General features: G+C 37.8%; 1 protein-coding gene across 3 annotated transcripts in view; it reads left to right on the forward strand.

Moving 5' to 3' along the window:
* Positions 1-22,284, forward strand: part of EXT2 (exostosin glycosyltransferase 2) — a 73,935-nt gene that overhangs the window by 18,798 nt on the left and 32,853 nt on the right. For all 3 annotated transcript variants that reach the window (XM_031593366.2, XM_031593367.2, XM_031593365.2), the window contains exon 8: positions 15,028-15,159. In XM_031593366.2, the coding sequence (XP_031449226.1) occupies positions 15,028-15,159 (132 nt within the window). The remainder of the gene's footprint in view (positions 1-15,027; positions 15,160-22,284) is intronic.

The following is a 22,284-nucleotide window of genomic DNA, read 5'->3' on the forward strand; positions in this document are numbered from 1 at the left end:
TTTCCACCTTCCAGAACTAAAACTTTTGAATTAATATCCAGTCTGGAAGATAGAATGACTTCATGTATTCTAACAGTACAAGAATAAAGAGCTAGCTAGAGCTCTTGAAGGAAGTCTCTTCGTCCTGGTTTTCTGAGAAAACAAGGGCATGATCACATTTTCTGAATGCTGTTTTATTCCACTTTGGATTTCTGTTGTTGCCTGATTTCTACCAATCTTATTGTGCGGTGGAAATCTTGGAGATAAGAAATTCCACAAAATTAGATAACTTTGTGCAAGGTAAGCATCCCAGAATCACATTACTTCTAAGGAAAGACTTGCAGCTCAAGCTCATAGCAAAAGCTCTTTGCACATCCTCCTCATGAATGGCTGTTCTTTGGGAAATGTTTTACTTGGAAACTGCACCTCCTTAGGCCGAAGAAACTAGATTACAGCATGGCTGAATGATAAGTGACAAATGAAATTTAGCGTAGATTTAAAATAGAATAGCAGGAAGAATAGCTCTCATATATGCAGTGTTGGCCTCTCAGCTGGGTGCAGTCATTTGAAAGAGTTCTTGTAGCTATGATAAGCAGTTCAATGAAAATGCAAGTTCTGTGGTCAGCTGTGATTAAAAAAAAATTACGAAGAATTTTTAGAAAAGAGGTAGAGAACATCACAGAATAAATCTGTTGAATGTGTGCACCCTTAATAGGCTGCAATAGTTACAGCTCTCCCATCTGGAAGAGAGAGCAAGGGCAACGAGAGTTTTCGTGAGAGAAGTAACTAAGTAGTCCAGACTCTTCATCTTGAACATGAATGATAAAATAGTGAGCTAGAATATAATGCAAAATAGGGCCATGAGCAAAGTGAATGGACAAGACTCTACATTGTTTGATACAATTTCATTTGACATGCCCTGGGATTTTATTATTGGGAATCTGTTCTATTAAAAACATGAGAGGAGATGGCCTTGTCACAGAACTTCAGTTTAATGCATGGGACTTGTTGCTTCAGTATCTTGTGAGTGAAGGATTTTTATCAGCTTAGAGGGGGGAATGAAGAAAGGAAGGAAAATCAATCAGAGATGAATGCAAAGATAGGAACTTCCTAAGCCAGAGGACATGAGTTGCAAACTTATGGCAGTTAGAGAGTACTTAGGAAAGTGGTGTATTGTGCCTGGGATGCCTGTATGTGAGAGCTCCTATGGTACCTGCTGCAGACTGCTGTCAGAATGCGGAAACAGCTGGACGCGTTGCAGCTGATACAGCTTCAGGACTCAGATTTGCAGGAGTTCTTGGTTCTGTGTTGCCTTGTGGAATAACCTCTGCAGACTTTGTGTGCTCTTCTTTTGAAAAAATGTATCTCCACTTCAATGAACGTCAGGCATTTCAGTGACAAAAAATCTTGATTGTGATGTCTGTTTTCCTTCTTTGCATAAATCAGTAACTCACTTTCCTGAAGCCCCACAAGGTACTTTTTTCAAATAATGGCAATATGACGTTCTTGATTTTATTAAGATTTATTTAGATGATTCCAATCTCTTTTCTTTTCAGCCTAGGTAGACAATTAAAAGCTCAAAAAAGATACAAGTTTAGTTTTTAAATAAAGTGCAATTTAGATAATATAATAATCAAGAGAAAGTTAGGAATCATATATTTTGCAGTGTTTGTTCCCACAGTCAGAATATCTGGACAAGCTGTTATGTTTTTTCTAGTGCCTGTGCCATGTCCCACAGCCCTGACTTAAAGAAAATTTCAGACTCCAGGTCAAGCGGAGCTGAAGACATGTGCATAAATCAATGACTTGTTTTAGTGCCACGTTAAGACAACATGAGTGGCTGGCTTTTCTGACCCCTCCTCCCTTTCATTTAATGTACTTCTTTGGCTCTTCTTTAAAGAGGGCTCTGCAGAGTAATTTCAGCTCTTATCAGCTTGCTGACAGCTATATGAGCCTTTCTGCTGGCTCCAGGCAATGAGTGCAGGCGCGTGAAATTTCCCATTCTTCAAGTGAAACAGTCCTGGATAGAGTTAAGGCAAATGGATGGTGGAATTCTCTTGTGGGTGGTACAGCTCTCAAGAAGGAGGTGGGATTTAATTCTTATTAATCAATTAATCAGAACCTCATTTCAGTATCTGAACACTGGAAGTTCTTCAAGTATGGTTAGGTTTTACAATTCTTTTTTTAGTGAGAATGCTCAACTTCCAGCTGCTGCTCTTTCCCTGAGAGGGGACAACTTCTGTCTCGGGGTTCTTTAGACTCATCATTATCAAATTTAAATGAACTTTCATCTGTCTGCCATTTGTAGCATTTTAAGGAGTGTGATTGGAGAGGCTAACCCTGCGTTAATCCTCCCAGAGTGCTTCAGTGGAGCTCCAGGTCCCCCATAAATGTCAGACCTGGACAATTTGCCATCTTATCAGATGCAGTGAAGTTAGCTGCAGCCCTCTCACCCCTCCTCCAGAGGAAAGATTTGTTGCTGCAAACAGCAAAGGAAAGAGAAAACTTTTTCCTGGATTACTGCCAGAGTCACCAGGGGAGTTGTAGAATCCTTGGCATTTGTGTATGAGACTTTGATTGCTCCCCCCTGCCCTTCACTTGCTGTAGCGAGTATTCTTATCCTAGACTTTTTTCCTATTGTTTCTTCTGCCATTACTTTTTGGAACGAAGAAAACTATTTTTAATCTTGCTTTATTACAGAGTGGGCTTCATGGCATCGCTAACAAAGAGCTCTGAAAACTGAGAGCTATCAACACCTCATTGAGTAATTTTTCTGGGATGTAGTTGTGGTGCTTTAGTACCTAGGTTTGCAGCCTCTGAACAAGAAAAGGTTAAACTTGAGCTCTAGAAGCAAAATAATGCTATTTTAAGAATTAAAAAAAAAAAAAATTCTTTATTTTTTTGTAAAGTAGGCCTCTGATACTTACCCCTTGCAGATCACTATGCACAGTTTGAATATACTACAGAAAACCCAGGTGATCCAAAAATTGGAGAAGCATGAACTTCTTTTAAAAGTGTGTTAGAGAGCAGTTTGTTTCATACCAATCAAGCAGCTAGCTACAGATGATTAAACCTTTCTCCTGTTGTTCCACTAATTCTCACTACTCTCTGTTCTCCCTCTGCATAGTCTGTATCACATCGCACTTCTTTATCAAATTTCTTTGCTTCTCTTAACCCATCCTTCATTATTCACACTGTTACAAGGATGGCTTTTATAGCGTAAATGCTCTGTAGTATTTGTGTGCGTTTGAGTGTGTTAAACACTAACAGTAAATACAACTTTGTCTTGGATCCATTTTCATGATGAGTGGATAGAGATATAAATAACTTTCCCAAGGTCAAACTGCAGTGTTAATAATGGAATTTAGAAGTCTTGGATCCTGTTTTAATGACTACATCAAATGTATCTTGCAGCACAGTAGAAATTTTTGGCTTTAAGTTACAAAGACTTTGCATGTTCCGTAGAGGCAACCTGCTGCCAGATAATCTTTAAATACCTTTTCCTTTAGTCTTCCTAAGTTGTGCAGATATATCTAAGAGCTTCTTAGATGCCTGTGTGTGTATCTTTTGTTATGACTGAAGGAGTGGACTGTGCTAGAAATATACTGTAATGCCTTTTAGTTGACAAGCAGTATAACTTGTGTTATATACTTGTGAGGGTTGGTTCCTTTCTCTTGTTTGCTGTTAAGCTTCAAAAATAGTTTCCTGCAACTGGACTCAGCTGGGTAAGGGAATTCTAGTCCCACAGGAATGGGGCTAGTCCGCATGGAATACATCATGTCTGTTCCCTCACACAGCGCAGTCTACCATAAGATGCTTCCCAACAATGTAGCAGACCATAGCAGGAAAATGTCAACGGTCCTGGTTGAGATACTGGTAAAAACTCTTTCCTGATCCTGAATCTGGTGATGAGGTTAAGCCTGAGAATGAGTGAAACACCTATTATCCAACTGTCTGAAATACTTCAGTAAGCAGGCAGCAGCAAACCTGAGCTGTGCCCTCTTCCTCTCACTAGTCATTTGTTTCTGTTGCTACCTGTGTTTAGTAACCAGTGCTTCATGGAATCCCCTGAGAATTGAGTTCCATCTCTTGCAGATGCCACATTACGTATCTGTCAAGAGGGGAATAACAGCTACTTCCTGATACTTTTACTAATACAGAATAAATAGGCAAACACAGGTCAGCAGTGTACTTTCCATCTTTATTTTGAGATAGCAGGGACTCTGTGAAGAGTCTTCATGCTTATCTTTATGATTACTTTTTTTTTTTTCCAAACTTGGCTTCATGTAGTAAAGAACATTCCTCTGTAGCATACTATTTCAGATGTTCTCCAAGATGAAATACAAGACTCTAGTTGGTGTCTATCAACTCTTTTGTTTATATAAAACTATTTTCAACCCTGTTCCTTTGCAACGTGACCATCTCACAGTGCTAACACGGCCAGCAATTATGGAGTCATACAGGCATACACAGTTTGAGTCACAAAGGATGAAGTGTGTTTACACAGCTTAGGGTTATGTCACTTATTTTTAAGATGTGGAGGAAAAAGGCAACACCAAGTTGTAAACTGATCTTTTTCCTATAGATGCAGAGGGGAGAAAAAAAAAAAAAAAGATGGCTACCAGTCCTTCAGGTTTTATCCTCATAGAATTTAGTAAGACACATTTGTATTGAATCAAAGCAAGCAGTAATGCTCACTTAAAGTTGCTCAGTGTTGAGAACTGTTTGAGTAGGGTATATATATGTTTATGCTTATTTAAAATAGAGCTATATAGCTTACAGGAAACATGAAAACATGTCTTCATCAAAAGGACATGTTCTTCCTCATACAGGGCTTAAGCTCTCAAGCGAGGTATGCACTGATTTTTGAATGCTATAATGTGGTGTAACTCTACCTAGATCATTTTTTTTTCTTGCTTCAGAATGCTGTCCTTTCATGTGTGTGATTGGCATTGGGCTTGCTTTATGTTTAAATTCTCTAATCAAGGCAATTTAAGCTTCTATTCTCCCAGCATTAGTACAGCAGTCATGGGAAATCTCAAACAAGACAGATCTTGTTGCAGCAGTTGACACAAATAAAAGCGCTTGTGCTTTTATTTATTTATTTTTGATGCTGGATGCTGATTAAAAGTTTCCAAGCATCCTTTAGCCATGTTACAAAGCCAACCAGCGGAGAACAGGGCAGCTGCTGAGAAGGGGAGATGCTAGTGGACATAGGACAAGATCGCAGTGGGAAGCGTCAGTGTGTGTAACTCAGAAAGCTGGGAAAGGTGTAAACAGATCCCCAATTTATCTGTAGAGTGGGCTCTCCAAACACTGTTTTATTGGCCAGTGGCTCCTGCTTTACTAACCTCTAACCTCCGCAATACTCAGAGGTGCTGCCCACCAACCAGCCTTGTCTTTGAACCCCCCTTGGCTCCTGCCACCTCAAAGGCTTGCAGTCAGATTTCTGTGTTTTGCTGGGGACCTCACCTCTCAGCAGGATGCCTGCAGCAGGGAAAACTGATCCACCCTGAGAACATAGGCATATTTGAAGGCAATACCACAGGGACTAGAAACCTATTGCTTTCAGTTTCAGGAGCTGTCCATCATTTGTCAAAAAACGCAGCTAAAACATTCCTGCAGCCCCCAAATTTTGGTCATAGTGTAGTTGAACATTCTCTACAATTGCATACACATATTTATTCTCTATTCTTTTCTGGACTGCTGTAGAATCAATGGTAGCATAAACCTAAGTTACCATTAGTTTGGTTTCATGCAGTTAACAGGAAGTGTGCAAAGGACCAGCTGTTGTAGGAAGGATGACACACACACCCAAGTCATTTTGTCTTACTCCTCAGGTTAGGTATGCCTGCCTCTTCACAGTAACAGTCTGTTGAAATTGGAGTCATTAGAGAGCCTAACAAAATCTTGGAAACTGAAGGGAAACTGAACTGATGGTCTTTACATCATTATCAATGACTATATAGATATAGATATCTGGAAACCAGTTGAGCATCTGTATTTTTCTCTCATATCTGTGATGCCAACACGCCTTCACTTGTACATAGGAGGACAGAGCTGAACACTCTTTGTGACTAAAGGGAATGCAATAAACAGTGGTTATTTTTGCTTCATGCTGTTTCAAAGCTCTAAGTTCTTCATTAATCTGAACTTTTTTTTTTTTTTTTTTTTTTACCCTGCTCCTTTCTTTACTGATTGTCTCCCTGTTTTGCAACAGTATTCCCAACTACAGCTGAGAATGGATGGGTTCTGTGCTGCTCATCCACTTCTTGATTCCATCATTGAAATTTATTTTGACAGTGGCTTTATAGGGTGCCAGGGCAGAAAAATCAGGTTTCCTGGCTGGTGAAATGTTGCCTTCTTCAACAGATTCATCAGGTTGACATACTCCTTCGTCAAAAAGCAAGTTTGAACTGAAGAAATCTGTGGTAGGAGGGAAAATATCAGTGTTGAGTGGTATTATTACCTACTTAAGTTTTGTGTTCTTGCTATTTTAAAATGCAGTTTCTATTGTTAGGACAAGAAATATTGGAAATCTATTTAGTAATGTAGGATTTCAAAACCATGTAAAATATTACCATTTCATTCTATTAGGAATTAGCTTCTTCTCTCTTATATTTGGGTGAGATTTTAAGCAGTGCAGGCTCTTGTTTGTAACAGCAGATGAAAACTTTAAAAAATAGAAATCAAGCCACAAATTATCTGCAAGTATGGAAGCAAGACTTAAAATTTTAACTTTAACAGGTGTGCATCAGAGAGCCATTTACATATGCATATAGTGTTTTCTCTACATATAGATTATAAGTAACAAGCGATTCTTTTCAAAACACCAAAGAGGAGAATTTGAAGAATACTGCAGTACAAGAAGCTTAAGATTAATATCTGTTCTTGCACTAACATTTTCCTTTACCCTTAGCTCCTGTGAGTCAGCATTTGTCAAGTAGTTTAGTAGCAATAAAACTGAGAGTCTGTATAAATGAGTGACTCCCAAGTGGCTGGTATCTGAAGGGTAAGACTAGCATTTTGAACTCTGGCCTCTGTTCCCCTTATGAATTGGCAGTTTAAAAAATAAAAAAAAATAAAATCTGGATAGTGGAAAGATTTAGTTCTACTTTTCATAGTGTATCTGAAGTAGGCAAATATGCTTGTTTTAGGACTTGTAATTATTACAATTGTGAGTATTAATCTAGGGATTAAATTTACAAACTATTTTACTTTTGAAGAGATACTTTTTGAGACTGAATTATGACAGACACACAGCAACTCGAAATGTCCATCCAGAATCCCTTTCTTTAAATGTAGGACCGTGATATAAATGTTTTGCTTGGTGAGCCTGCAGAAGTGTCTTAACTAACAAATATTTTACCATAGACGTATCATATAGGTTATATGAGTTAAATTGATGAATATTTTGAGGAGGTTTACTTGGGAGTTAAGCACAATTAGGAAACAAAAGTAGAATGATGGAATGGAAATTCAGAATAATATCAAAAGAACAACATCATGTTCCATTAGAAGCAAATCTTAGTTATCTGGAAACAAATGCACGTGCTCTGCATTGTCCTACTACTCATTGTCTTTTTTCCTTCTGATGAATCCTCTAGTTTGAGATTTGGCAAAACTCAGTGTTGAATTGAGGATTAGTTTTTGCCTGAAATGATTAGACACTGTCAACTACTCCTTATCCTTAAAAATGGCATGCTGATATTATGAGTGCTTTTCATAGAACTACTTTTTTTTCACACAACTACTTTTTTAGATAGGTACTTGCTGGCAAATGGCAACTATAGAATCAGAATAGGTGAGAGTTGAAAAAGGCGTTTAATTCAATCTTCTGTAAAATGTAAAAATCATCTGGAAAGTTTTTCAATTTGATGTAAAAGAGTGCTTGCTTACCAGTATTCCGCAGAATTTCTTAAAATTCTTGGTTGTAGAGACCGTAATAAAATCTTCACTTTCAGACTGTGTTTTCTAAAGGGTTTACCTTGAGTTTGGGCATAATTATACTGGCACTCCAAGAGATCCCAGCATTTTAGAGCTAGCTTGATTTTTCTCTTCTATAGCTTGAAACACATAAATTATGCTTTGCAAACATGCATTGTTGTTTCTCCTCACGTCAAATCTTTGTGTGTATCTGGGAAAATGATGGCCTTCTGATAAATTTTGAAAGCAGGACTTTGAGGGAAATATTCTGTCCTAAACCTGGCTGCTTACTTCTGTCCTCCTCTCTTACTTACTTAAAAGGAGAAGCACAGGTTGTCCAGGATGTATTTCAAAGCACCAGACTTCTCACTTTCTCTCAGAAGAACCCATTTTTTTCCTCACTGATGAGAGGGAAGAGTGAGCCAGCCAATTTTAAATATGTTTAATTTGATTGTATGATATTGCTCCCGAGGGCCCTACCAAACAAGCATTCATTCAGACTCAAATTCCTATCATTATCATTGTACAGTAACAATACATTGCCATCTAATTCTTAATTGTATGAAGTCTTCTGAGTGTGTTTCAATAAACCTGTTTAAAGAAACTAGGATATCTCTGCTTTTAGTTGAGACCCAGCTGGCATCAGCTTTGCTGAAGAACTGCATACAAGGAGTGGTACATATGAGTAGCAAAACAGTTTTTGGAACAGGGAACCAGCTGTGGACACGCTGAAGTAGTGGTCTAGAAAGAGGAAACAAAAATGTGTGAATTTGGAGTTTTGGAGTCCTCCATCAGAACCCAAGATCTTTTTTGCAAAACTATGCTTTAAATGCTTGATCCTGCAAAAGATCTTATGCTCCCTCTTCAGTCCCATTTTACCTTGAGTGGACAGACTGGAGTGGAGGAGTGAGAGCTCAAGCTTTCTATCTGATGATTGTTAAATAGCATCAGCTATCCTCATATGCATCTTTATTATGAGGCGAATATGTAATTCAGTTTATCTTGAACCTCAGTAGCCTATCTGATCTTATTGCACAACAGAAAGGGTATGAAGTGCATGTGAGCAGTTATAATAGCTTACTTAATGGGCAATAATTAGTTAGATTTTGGTAACTTAAAAAGCATTCCATTTTATTACAGTATTGTGCAGCTTTGGAGCCTGAAGGTCCTTGTGATTGAACTTCCATGACTAGAGCTGGTAGCTATACAGCAGAGCTGTAGGTATTTCTTTGTAATGCCTTTTATGACTGTGCTGCATGTTTTTGCTGCTGATATACATTTTGCAGTGGGCTGCAGCAGTCAGTTACTTTGGAAGCATTGCTTGGCTTAACATAATTTTTATTAGTTTGAAGTTTCTTTTTACAAATAATGAAAGGATAAAGCTGGGCTCTATCCAATCCCAAATTTACAAAGGTCTGAAAAAGTTGCATCTCAGTATGTCTCTAAGATGGATATTAGAGACACTGCTGAGATGCTGAAGTAGAAGCAAAGGATCAAATGAATGTGAAACATTTGGCTGAAAGTAACTAACAGAACCAAGATGGAAAATACAATCACGTATCACCTGGATATGATTTTCAAGGCCAGAACTACTGCAGCAGCTACATCACGTTGTTCTCTTCGCCAGAACTTCACTGAGTCAACTGGTCAGGGTGTGAAAACCAGAAACACTAAGAGCCATCAGGAAGGGAAAACACTGAAGTAGAGTCGCTTCAGGTAGTATGAAAGTGGTTATGTTTCAAGGCATCATAAACCTTTTCAAGGCATTTTGGGAACACTGAATTCCTGCATTGGGCAAAATCTTACAGTGTCATGGCTTCTGACTTAGAAGCTGAGAAAAGTAGTGGTTTATGGGCAGTTAACTTTTACTGCTCTTTTGTGAATCTTGTTTTTTCTTGTTTACTAACTTTCTTAACTCCCACCAAGTCGTAGGCTGTGAAAAAAACAAGTTTAAAGAGTTTGCTTAGTGGAATATTTTTCCTTTCAATCTAAACGTTACAGAAAGTATTCTTTTCCTTTCCTTGCCTTATTCCTAGTGTTTTTCTTTTCACAAACGAGTCAAAAGATTTACATTGGTCTGTCTTGCACTCTACTCTGGAGCACCATTAGTAGCATTAACACTAGAACTTATAAACATTATATGAATGGACTCTGTAACCTGATGCTGTGCTGGCTTGTAAAGAGCTTATAAAGAGATGCTAGGCCCCCAAGTGTGTTTATTTCTAAGGAAAATAACACCTTAACTAAATAAATGTTACTTTCTGTCATTAGGCTTCAATCTTGATGCCTGTTGCACTTTTCCTGTTGTCTCCTACAAAAATAGCTGCAAATGCAGCTTGGTATTTTCTGCTTTGTCTCTTCATATCCCACCTGTACAAAACTTTGCAGCTGACAACAAAGCTTGCTTGATGAAATCCCACATTTTTCATTCCATGTGCAAGTTTGAAGACATCTAACCTAAGTTTCTCTTACGAATGTTGCTACTGTTACTCAAAGTGTATACATGTAGCTGTAGAGATACATTAATGCCTCTACATTATAGGAAGCATTTTTATCCTTCAAAGAAGCGAGGGGAAAAAGAGACAAAGCTGTTTGTTCCTAGTATGCCTGTGTTTGTGACTTTGGTCTGCAGATCTTACCTCTAGAAGAGAAGTGAGGATTTGGTCTCCAATACCTTCAGTCTTTGGCTTCTATGGTGAGGTGGTCTTGGCTTCGTGAAACTTTCTCCAGATTAAGATGAGTTAATTTCATGGGGAATCTATTGTCTTGTATGATATGCTAGTCACTTAAAACCCATCAGGCAACCCAATAACGTCTTGTATTTCTCATTCCCTATCAAGTCAGTCAATCCGTATCACAGAACTGTAGGGGTTGGAAGGGACCTCTCACATAGCTCAACCCCCTTCCTTGACTCTTCTGCATGGTGGTAAAACAGTTACAGAAAACAGTACTTTTCCATCTTTTGTGTTGGATCTATCCCATATTTTCTATTTATGTAGAAATTCAGAAGGGGAAAAGAAGCTGTGTTTCTCAAATACCTGTTTGCAATTCCAGATAAGTTATAGACCCAGAATAAAACGCTATAGGTTAACATATGTTCAACTGTGCTGTTTTGGCAGTTTTACAAAGTACACGTTTGATCTCTGTTCATAACTTAGTTTGCTTGTGACCTGAGCAATATTTAGGTGTATACAAATTTAGCATTTTCTCCAAGTTTGTGGTCCACATAAAGTGTTTTCTCAGAAAGTTCCAAAACTTAATCAAGTAGACTCCTAGAGAACTAGAAGTTGATTTCAGTCAAGTTGAAAGGAATAGTATCCTGACCATATCTTAATTGCAGACTTCGTATAATCAATACTGTGTGAAAGACAAGATCTGCAGATGTGGATCATTTACTTCAAGATTCTCTAAGCCTTTCAGGTTAGCTGTGACAACAATCAACGCGTTGTAACTGTTAAAACTTAGAACTATTTCCCAGTATATATAAGCTACTCTTGTGAACATAACTATTGTCCTCCTGAATTCACAGGTAAGGGAAAGAGAAATGGACAGCTCAGAAAAAACTGTGTAAGAATACCGAGAAAGTTGGCATAGGAGGCAGGAATAGATCTCAGTGCTGCTTTTCTTGTTTTTCTCTCCCACATCCCTGTCTGCGTTCATAGGATTTTTATTCCCCCTAGGTATTCATTACATTCCAACATAAGCTTTCCAACCACACCAAGTAGAGCAGAAAATACATTTCAAATGGAATTGACACACATCTTCCCAATAGAGAACTTTCCCAAAATGTTTAGCAGCTCACCATGCTGAGCAGCAGAGACTGGCAAACCATGTTAATCAATTCTGCTTTATAAAAGCAAACAAGGTGGGGAGGAAGTAATGAGACCCTGAAACATCTGTTTGGGGACTTAGAATCCCCTTAGAAGGTTTTGAGTTCTGCCTTAAAGAAACACACTCCAAAAAATTACAGCCAACTGTGGGAACATTTTCTAGCTCCTTACAAAAAATTAATTATGTAAATATTAGTCCCTAAAAAATAAATTTCCTCTGCCCTCTTCTCCACTTTTGCTTCTGGTTTAAAGGTGTAATCTTACCTGACATTACAAACATTCCTTCAGCAAAGAAATGCTACATCAGATCCATCCCAGTTGTGCTAAAGGAGGAAAAACAGAGTTGATTGTTACAAAGCTGGATAATCATAGTTACAATACAAATAACCTCAGAACAGATTAGGAATGTTGTCATTTAGTAACAATGAAATACACATTCCCATACTGCTCACAAAGTTGCATATTAAAAGACTGCATAAAACACTTTCCACTTCATTATCAGTGCTGCTTATAGCAGTTGTTTTCTCAAGCTGTTGCCTCATATGAAAATGATATTTGGAATCTGTATTTTTACTGCGTTTCAGTTACTTCAGTTTGCTGATCTGGTCACTTTTAATTCTCAATCTATATTTTATTTTCTTTCCAAGTCTCATGCTGGTGAGTTGTGGATAATATGGTTTTCTTAAGAAATGGGGCAGGAACAAAGGAATGTATATATATTTTTCTTAGAATATGGTGCTTGCTTTATTTATTGTCTTTTTGATATTTTAAGGGTTCTTTAACTTATTCTAATGTGTTCACTTAATTCTTCTGCTATTAGAGTTGGACATAATATTTGTTTTGAACTGTGTTCTTGGTCAGGCTCTATCAGGCTGTTACCCAGCTACTAAGCCTTACCAAGGGGAGAGAGAGTGATTCTGTTCTGGAGTGAAACTGCTTTGCATTTTCTGTGGATGATGAGTTGCAGAGAGAATTGTAATGTTTTGGATATGCTCCTCTATCTCCTTAGTAAAATTTTGAAATCATCTGTTGCAGTATATGTTTGTATGTTTATGTCTTTTCTTGATAAAGACAGTGCTCAAGAGTGCGCTTCTCCCTTTTCCTGTCAGATTTGTTGTTGCTGTTTTTAAAAATTGGAACGTGGATTTTTTTTTCTTTTTAAATATTTACCCAAACTATTCTGAAGAAGTCTGTTTTACAGACTCCCCACAGAGCAGGGTGCTGGGGCCACTATCCTGGCCACAGATTTTTTGCATTTTCCCTCTTTGTAATCTTTCTTCTGCATCGCTCTTTAGCTGAGAAATGCTGCAGCACAAATTATACAAGCAGAAATCACTCTTTGTCTTCTATTAAAAGGCAGCAGCCTGCATAAAGAAACACACAAATGACTTAGAATTATAGTTAAAATTATAATTTTCTTATATCTTCAAATCCGTACCTCCAAAAGCTTGGTATTCCTTCAGTAATATAATATTCTAAATAATAGTATTCTCAGATCACATACCTAAAACTGGCCTTTCTGTAGAGTCTTTTTGCAGTTTAAGAAATATGTAACAGTAAAATAGCATTTGCCCAACTTTGTACATTTTTTTTCCTTCAGTTGTTGCATTCTGCTCTGTTTTCCTCTAATTGCTTTACCATCTAGATACCAATGTTGATACTGAACCATAGGGAGATTTTAAATTAAATTACTTTCTGGACACTTCAAGGTGTTGGAGTTTTCTGAAGAAAAATCAGGTTGAAAAATGTCACATCTCTTGGGCCAAAACATTTGAACTATTTTTACTGGCAGTGTGTATTTCCTTTTGGGTTGGAAATGATTCTTCAGGATCATTTGATGATTCTAGGCATTTAAAAAATATGTTTTTATCTCTAATAGAAAATAAGAGAAGTCAGTGTTTTCAATTCTGAAACCTGATGTTTCTTCAACCATTTGTGTCTTATGTGGAAACTGGGATAAGATTTAAACTTACCATACAGGGCTTGAGAATGGCTTCTCTGTGAAACTCCGTATGCCTGGGTACAAGGAAATTACATGCTTCATTTCAGCATGTAATTTTACACTTCCTTTGTTGTAAATTAGCCCAGGTGAATGTTTTTTATTAATTAGCGAAGTGCATGGGCTGTTATGAAAGATCTTGATATTTATCTTTTTAATTTGTTTGACAGTTTAGGGGACTTATTAATTTGACAGTTTAGGGGACTTATTAATTTGATGGAGTTCACGAATACTAAAATTCTCCAGTTGATCTAGTTAAAAAGTGACTTAAGTTCCACCTTTTATGCTCCATGCCTTTATTAGGCTGTTTAGCTGCACTGTGGGTCCCTTTGCTTTGGAAAAATTGAGTATAACAGTAACTTCTAGCAGGAGCAGGGAGGTGATCATCCCCCTGTACTCAGCGCTGGTGAGGCCGCACCTCGACTACTGTGTTCAGTTTTGGTCCCCTCACTACAGGAAAGACAGTGAGGCCCTGGAACGTGTCCAGAGAAGAGCAACGAACTGGTGAGGGGTCTGGAGCACAAGTCCTATGAGGAGCGGCTGAGGGAGCTGGGATTGTTTGGTCTGGAGAAGAGGAGGCTCAGGGGAGACCTCATTGCACTCTACAACTTCCTGAAGGGAGGTTGTGGTGAAGAGGGGTTTGGCCTCTTCTCCCGGGCAACAAACAGGACCCGGAGAAATGGCCACAAGTTGTACCAGAGGAGGTTTAGGTTGGAGATGAGGAAGAACTTTTTCTCTCAGGGAGTGGTCAGGCACTGGAATGGCTGCGCAGGGAGGTGGTGGAGTCGCCGTCCCTGGCAGTGTTCAAGAGACACCTGGATGAGGAGCTGCGAGATATGGTTTAGTATCTTGTGGTAGCAGTGGCAGTGTGAAGATGGTTGGACTAGATGATCTTGTAGGTTGTTTCCAACCTTGTGATTCTGTGATTCTATGATTCTTTTCAGTGGTCAAACTGCTTTTGATGTTTTTTCAAGAGAAAAACTAATGATAAGAATGTGAAAGTGACTGATTTCTTCTTTGAGGATTTGCAAGGTTTTTCATTCTTATTAATCAATTGCAAAGTAATGCTGTTGCTTCCTTTTATTGGCCGTAAGTCTTCTTTTACATGGAAGTGGAATTGAGTTTGAAGTCTTCTGGCTCTACAGAAATATCCTAGTAGGAGTAAGCATGCCTCCTAATTTAATTTCCACCTGACTTGTTGACTACATTGAGCAGATTGTACGCGTCAAGCCTGAACTGATTATTATGTGCTGGATCTGTTCAGTAGGAAAGTAAATTTTATTCTCTTTGCAGGCAAGGTGGTTCTGGGAAGCATATTTTCGATCGATGAAAGCAATCGCTCTTGCTACTCTTCAGATTATCAATGATAGAATTTATCCATATGCTGCCATTTCTTATGAAGAATGGAATGATCCCCCAGCTGTGGTAAGTGAATTCATTTGATTCACTCATAAAACAAATGACTTTTTCTTCCTCGTATAAGAGGTATGTGGTATGAGACTTGGTAATAATTCTGTGTGTGTTTGTGTGTGCATTGTGTTGGTAACTCCAACAGATGAAGTTAATATATTTTTATGACAACTGGCAAAATAACTAGCAGTTTGTTTTATGTCCTGGCTGTGAAATATGAACTTTGGCTATTGCACTCCAAATTGCATGCTTGATTATTTATTTATTTATGTATTTATTTATTTTTCATGAATGCATACACACATTTACTTTTTTTTTGCTTTTAGAGTGAGTTTAGAGCTCCTAAGATTGAATAACTGCAGTGGAAATAGTCAGTGGATGTATTGAAGATTTTAATTTGCAAGAGTCTTTAGAGTAATTCTGCTGAAATAGCTGATTAGTCTTATGCCTGCAATTTTCTCCATGTTTTCTACATAATTTCTCTCGAACAGAAACCGATGATCAAAGTTTTGTTGGGGGTGTTGGTTGTGGGGTTTTGTTGTTGTTGTTGTTTGTTTGTTGTTTTTTTTTGTATGTTTTAAATGTTTCACCAGTTGAACCTTCCTCTGCTAAGAACAAATGCTGGAGAATTAATTAACCTTCTGCACCAGGCAGCTGGTTCTGATTTTTTACTGTATAAAGGCTGCAGATGATTTTCACTCATAATCAGTTAATTTTCTCTGTGTCAAAATATAAAAGAATAGTTTTGTGTTACTAATAAAAACAAACTTGTTAACTGTCTCTCTTTATGATAGGTTAGAGAGAGTCTCTCTGGAAGCTGTGTAGGAGTGCTCAGGAGTAGCGTGATTTACTTCAAACTCCTCAGGCTGATTGAGTGTGAACAGTTGTTACCAAGGGCTAGAAGACAAATTTCTGCTGCCTAGCCAAAGGCATTGGTCTACTTTTGTCATTGACTTGAGAACAAATGTGACAATTGTCAGTTGTTAAGCAACAAATTAGCTGCAAAAGAAGAATGTGTTCTATAAACGGGGAGTCAAAGTATCTTAACACCTTCAGATTATGCTGGCAGGTCAAGCATCTTGAAGCGTCTAGTAAAATGAAGAGAATATCCTTAGGGAGGCTTTAAAAGGAGTACAAAAACTTCTTATGGTTCTCTTCTGTTCTGGAAACCGTTCAATTTCTGGAGAAGTTATACTTAAGTCTGAGCAGCAAGCAGGCTTTTTCTATCCTTCTTAAATACATACTTTGAAAAAAGACATTTATACTTAGTTTTTTCAACCTAGAGGTTCTCTTAGGCAGGTTTATTGCCACAGATAGAGCAACGTGTAGAGCAGAGCACTGAAGCTGTGGTGGAACACATAACAGCAGTGTCATGCTAGGGCAGCACAGGGAGTAAGCAGGAATGTTTTATCAATATGCAATGGCAAAGAAAAGTTAGAGGGCTGACTGCAATTAGACAGGCTGGAATTTGTCCAGCACGTTGGAGTTTAACACCTCGTATCATGAGTCTTGTGCCATACATGGTCAGTTCCTTGGCGATTTTATGTCTTAGTTGAAAGAATTTGATATTTATCCTAGTCTATGAAAATTGCTTAATATGTGCATGAATACATTTCTCGCTTCAATGTGAAACAGAAACATCATAAAAAAGTTCCTTTACGGGCTGTGTAAGCTCCATATTAGCCAGCAGCACAGAGTGCCTGTGACCCTTTCTCACAGGGTCAGTTAAAGAAAATAGAATTCAGATTGGGAATTGTTCAAAAGCAGTTAAATTTGTAGAACAGAAGTACACAACCCCGTGATATCTTTAACTGTGGTTTTTGATAGCTGCTCTGAGCATGCATGAAAATTTCATTTTATCAGGCTCCTTTTGTTGTGTTCTTCTTTTTTTAGCCAACTAATGTTGTTGGGTCTTGAACCACGTTCTTTCTGTGGAATTGAATAACAGGAGCCTTTTCCAGCCTATTTTTGAGATTATTTTTTAGTTGAATATATTATGTTTTATCTTTTTGAGGTGAGAACGTATTGCAGTTGCGATCTATAAGGGAGTATATCCTCCAGGACTCAGATATTTTTAAATTCAGACAGTTTGGAAGATGGTGATATATACAGTATCTGCCAGTAAATTTAATAAGTTGTGGAGATCTTTTAGAACATTTTAAAAAATAGTTGTGGTATCCAATTGTCAAAATTCTGCTCATTGCAGAAAAAAGGATCTACTTGAACCCGAGTGTGTTTCTCATCTAAATTTGTGCATAATGTGGACTCATAGCACTGTTATGTTCTCTAGTCTGGATGAAAAATGGTAGTTGGAAAGCAGGTATATGTGTACTTTTGGAGTAGTCAAAGATGTTAACTGTATTCTCAACTCTGATAAGAAGACAAAATAACTGAAGGTGACTTGGATGTGTTCCTCATTTGCAAGAAAATTGCCGTATTCATCTCTAGATAAACTCCAAGAGTGAAACATTTAAAGAAAAGTTATTTCACATTGGCCTCAGGGTCAGGATATAGGTAACTGTTGAAGCACCTGCAAGTTAACGTTAATATCACAGTGAAATGTGCAAGTAACTCAGTGCCAAAAATTCCTGTGTTATTGGCCAGAACTGTACCTCCAGAACTTGTCTTTTTATTTTTTCTCTTTGAACTAGGTAGCTCAGTATGCAGTTCTCTAGCTCTGCTTGTTGTTCACCATGATGTTGGGTTACTAAGGATTAAATGTAGTGCTTGTATATATTCCCTTGTTCCCATTACATGGTTTAGATAGGAATAGAGTGCAGAGTTGCAAAAAGACTACATAAAAGCTGTAGGCAGATTAGCAGGGGGTGCAGAGGGTACAGTCACAATTTTAATGCAATAGGCTTGCTTCATTTAGAGATTCCTCTAATCAGTACAAGGCTGTTGACGGAGCTCAAAGCAGTAAGGTTTTGAAAATGACAGCAAAGTTTTGATTGTGGAATATTTAGACAGAAATGGCTTGTATTAATTGTTACATGTGTTTAATTGCTAGGAGAATGACCCCTTTCTAGCAGAAAGAGTCCTGAAAACTAACAGAGAGCTAGAGCTCAGTAGAATGTCCTGGTTGTTAATTGTTTTGCTGCACAGTTGTTCCAACTGCTTCAGATGTAAAATAAAGCAGTGAAAGCATTTCTGCTTCAACAATTAGAGTAGCTCATAAATGTCCAAGGTATATATTATGCTCTGTATTTTGTTGAGCTGTTGCAAACTCGTGAATTTTCCCTGTTTTAAGATTCGTCATCTAATTTCAGTCTATTTCCTATGATTTTATATATTACTGGCCTTTTATTGTTTTTATTACAGTGCAGTAGAATTAAGCTAATTTTGAGTTAGCCTGTAGGTATGATAGACAAAAGGTTCTCGGGGGCCTGATATACTTGATTAGGTCTGGAACTACAGTAGCGATAAAGATGAAGCTGTGCATCATTCACAAAGGGCTGCCTCAAGTTTGATATCGTTTGCAAAGTAGGACTGTTAAGGACTTGCAACTGCTTTCTGAAGACTTTCTGTTTGCTTTACTTTGACTGATAACTGGTATCAGGAACTAGAACATCCACAAATGTAATAATGATTACATTTTCTTTTCAGCAAAATTGCATTGGTGTTTTTATCTGAGGGGATGGCTGTTAACTTGGACAGTCAGCATGGAAGTGTTATTCATGCATTTAAAATCAATGAGCCATGCTTATAGCTAGGTCTGCATATAAGTTTACCCCCAGATGTTCCTCCTTTCTCGGCACAAAAAAACACCAGCCCACCACCTTGTATTGAATCTGTGGTCACCCAAACACTCCAAATTGCTCTAAGCAGATACTGTTGGCAAAAGAAGCAGTCCTGCATTCTTCCACATTTGGATGATGATTTCCTCTCCCTGTGCTACCTCTTTCTTGAATTTTCCAAATCACTTGTGGTGAATTAACTGAAATCTGTTTCCTTCTGTAAAACTTACCCAGCAAAATAAAAGAAAGATGGGGAGGAACAAAGGAGGGAGTGGGTGTCTGGAAGGCTGCTTTTTTTGGCATGAGTTTGGCTTATATTGGCTCAAAATGTTAGTGAGACTTTTGCCTGAGTATCTTCACCACCATGTGGGCACAGAAGCAGTGTGAGGGTGTTTTTCTAGCAGAAGGGGATATAAGGTATAAATGCATGTGCAGTTAATTGCATACTTAATACATTGAGTGAGCAATGGGATCCAAACAGTTTTACATGTTCATACCATTTGACTGAAAGCTGATGTCCTTTTCTAAAGAAAAGTGGATGATTTTCTTACCTGTAGTTTCCTACTCATACTGTTGAGGAAGTGGAAGAGCAGTAGGTGTATAATGTGCTGATACATAATGAAACAGTAGTTTCAATAGCAATATACTGTTTTTTTGCCTTTTAATGAGGAGAGGGCAAGTGGTGTTTTGTATTGGTTGGTCCAGCCATTATCCATTGGGTAGCAGCAATCTGTTATGTTCAAATAAGCCAGAAAATGGCGATTTATATTCTGTTCATTCTGATTGTTACCGATTTGGGCTGGATTAGAACTAATGATGTGGATTTGAGACATGATCTGTTATCTTCAATTAAGAACTTTGTTGTGCGCTAATGGGGATAAATTACTTTTTCACTTCACAAACAAACTATTTGTGATTAGTTAAATTCTCCTTTTACTGTACTTCATACCTTCCTAACATATATGGCTTTATGAAAAATGTGTCAGATGAGTTTTTTCCAGTTTTTATTTAGTTGCTTTTGCTGAAATTCTTTTAAGCCTGTTTATAACGTAGGCCTATAAAACATTAGGTTTTGTTTGTAAGTGACTGCTTTTGAGTTTTGACCTTGGGTGATATAGATTGGACTTTAATAAATCACTTGAGAATATCACCATGCCTCACATACTATTAAACATACTAGATTTAGTTTTTCCCAGTGAGACAGGAAACAGAACCATCATTTGCCTTAAACTAAAACAAATAGACAAGTTAACTTTGTGCAGCAAATGCCATTCCTTTAGAAAATCCTAAGCTGGTTGTTCATTTGTGGGCTCTGTCCAACTACCAGGCAGATCACACTTTCTAAATGATAGAACTATTTTTAAGCTCTTTGACTAGTATGTTATAGCTCATACTTCCCAGATGATGCCAATATTATAGTTGTACTAATATCCTAGTATCACTTGTCATCTTCAGAACATTAACCAAAAATTAATATACACTTTTATAAAACTCATTTAGCTGTAAGTGAGAAATGCCCAGGCTGCCATCCAACCTGGCCTTGAACACCTCCAGGTATGGGGAATCCACAGCTCTGTGGGCAGCCTGTGCCAGCACTTCACCTCCCTCTGAGTTAAAGAATTTCTTCCAAATGTCTAATCTAAATTTTCCTTATTTTAATTAAGGACTATTCTCTCTTGTCTTCATTATTAAATCATGTAAAAAGTTGGTCTCCCTCCTGTTTATAAGCTCCCTTTGAGTACTGTAAGGCCAAAGCGAGGTCTCCCTGGAGCTGCTTTTTCTCCAGGCTGAACAAACCTAAATCCCTCAACCTTTCTTCAAAGGAGAGATGCTCCTGCCCTCTAATCATCTTTGTCACCCATTCTTCAACTTACCTGCCTTATTGAAAGAGTGAATGCAGACTTTATTCTTGATAATTCTTTTCTTCTCACTGAAAATGAGAAGCATTGTGCATCCTTTAGCACATTATTAAAATTAAAGAGTTGAAGAAATGAACCTGAAGTTAAGTTTTTATGTCAAAAGATATGTTCAGCCAATAGATTCAGTGTCAGAAGGACTCAGACAGCTGATAAAATTTAAGCAGATAAACAAAAAAGATGCTGAATAACTTAGCATTATAGTTGCATGATATATTTTGGCATTTGTAATCTGTGATTCAGATGGTATCACATTTCATTACTCAAGTAAGAATAGATAGGAACTCCTGGGTGCCTCATAGCTAAAATGGTTTTGGGGAAGGTTTGTAATCTTCATCAGAATGTGAAATGTTGGGCATGCAACTTGACTTGTGATTCTGTGGAGCATAAGTGCCGTGGTTGGCTCCAGAAAAGGAGAGAGGTTAATTCCTTCGGTTTTGCCCTATGACCACTCGAGGATGGGAAGCATGATGAAATACTTTCTCAAAGTATTCAATAAAAGCTTATCATGAATAATTGGAGAAAAATAGAATAAATCAAGGCCTTTTTGGTCTTGTGATTCATAATTGAAACCACATTGAGGTTAGGATTGATATTCTGAACAACCCAGCTGAAAAAGCCATACACCGGCAAGGGATGCATCTCTGCTTTACTTAGATGTATAGACAGACTACTTAGCTATTGTATAAGTTCAGCATTCTATTTGCCATTACCTCTGTGCTTTTAACTGAGAATTGTAGTCATTCAAGCTGTATGATTTCTGTAATATGTTGACTAAAACAAGAACTAAATCTGGTTATTGAAAAAATAAGTAGGGAGGAAAACCCACTGTCTTGTTCATGGTAATTGTGAAATTTCATTCTAATTTTTCCCACTAAAAGATGTCTGGGAAGTTCTTGCTTTATTTCTAAGACACAAATATGCATGTACAATTGCAATAGCCTGAATCCTTCCTTGTAACACTTATCCATGCCTGAAATCTCCTCTCTCCCCAGCATTAAGCCATCTCAGAGTTCTTGCTGTTATTCAGATCCCACTACTTTGGCTATTCATGCGATCTGCAGAGAGCTGTCAAACCTAAGTGACATGAAATTACTCTAAGGAAACTGGTGTTTGAACTTGATCTGTTTTGCCCATAAAAATGATTCACAGCAAACAACCTATTAATCTTAGATTCATTATCCTGGCTCCTCTAATTACATTAGCTGGGAGGGCAAGAGTGAAGGCTGTCTTATCCGTAGTTGAATGTCAGCACTTTGTCAAGGAGAGGTGATGGATAATCAGTCCAATGCTGCTGCTTGCTCTTCTTTCTGAGAGTGAAAGTTCCTATGAATTTCCATCATGAATGTTAATAAAGATGGGTCTGGAGCAAATGTTCTTTCACTCTTGGTTTCTTGATCAACGACTAGGAGAACACATCCCTGTGTCATTATCCACTTCATACTTTGCTGCCATAATGGAGATTTAATTAGATTGCTGTTGAATTA

Source organism: Phasianus colchicus, chromosome 5, assembly GCF_987193195.1.
Source record: "Phasianus colchicus chromosome 5, bPhaCol1.hap1.1, whole genome shotgun sequence".
NCBI classification, from domain to species: domain Eukaryota; kingdom Metazoa; phylum Chordata; class Aves; order Galliformes; family Phasianidae; genus Phasianus; species Phasianus colchicus.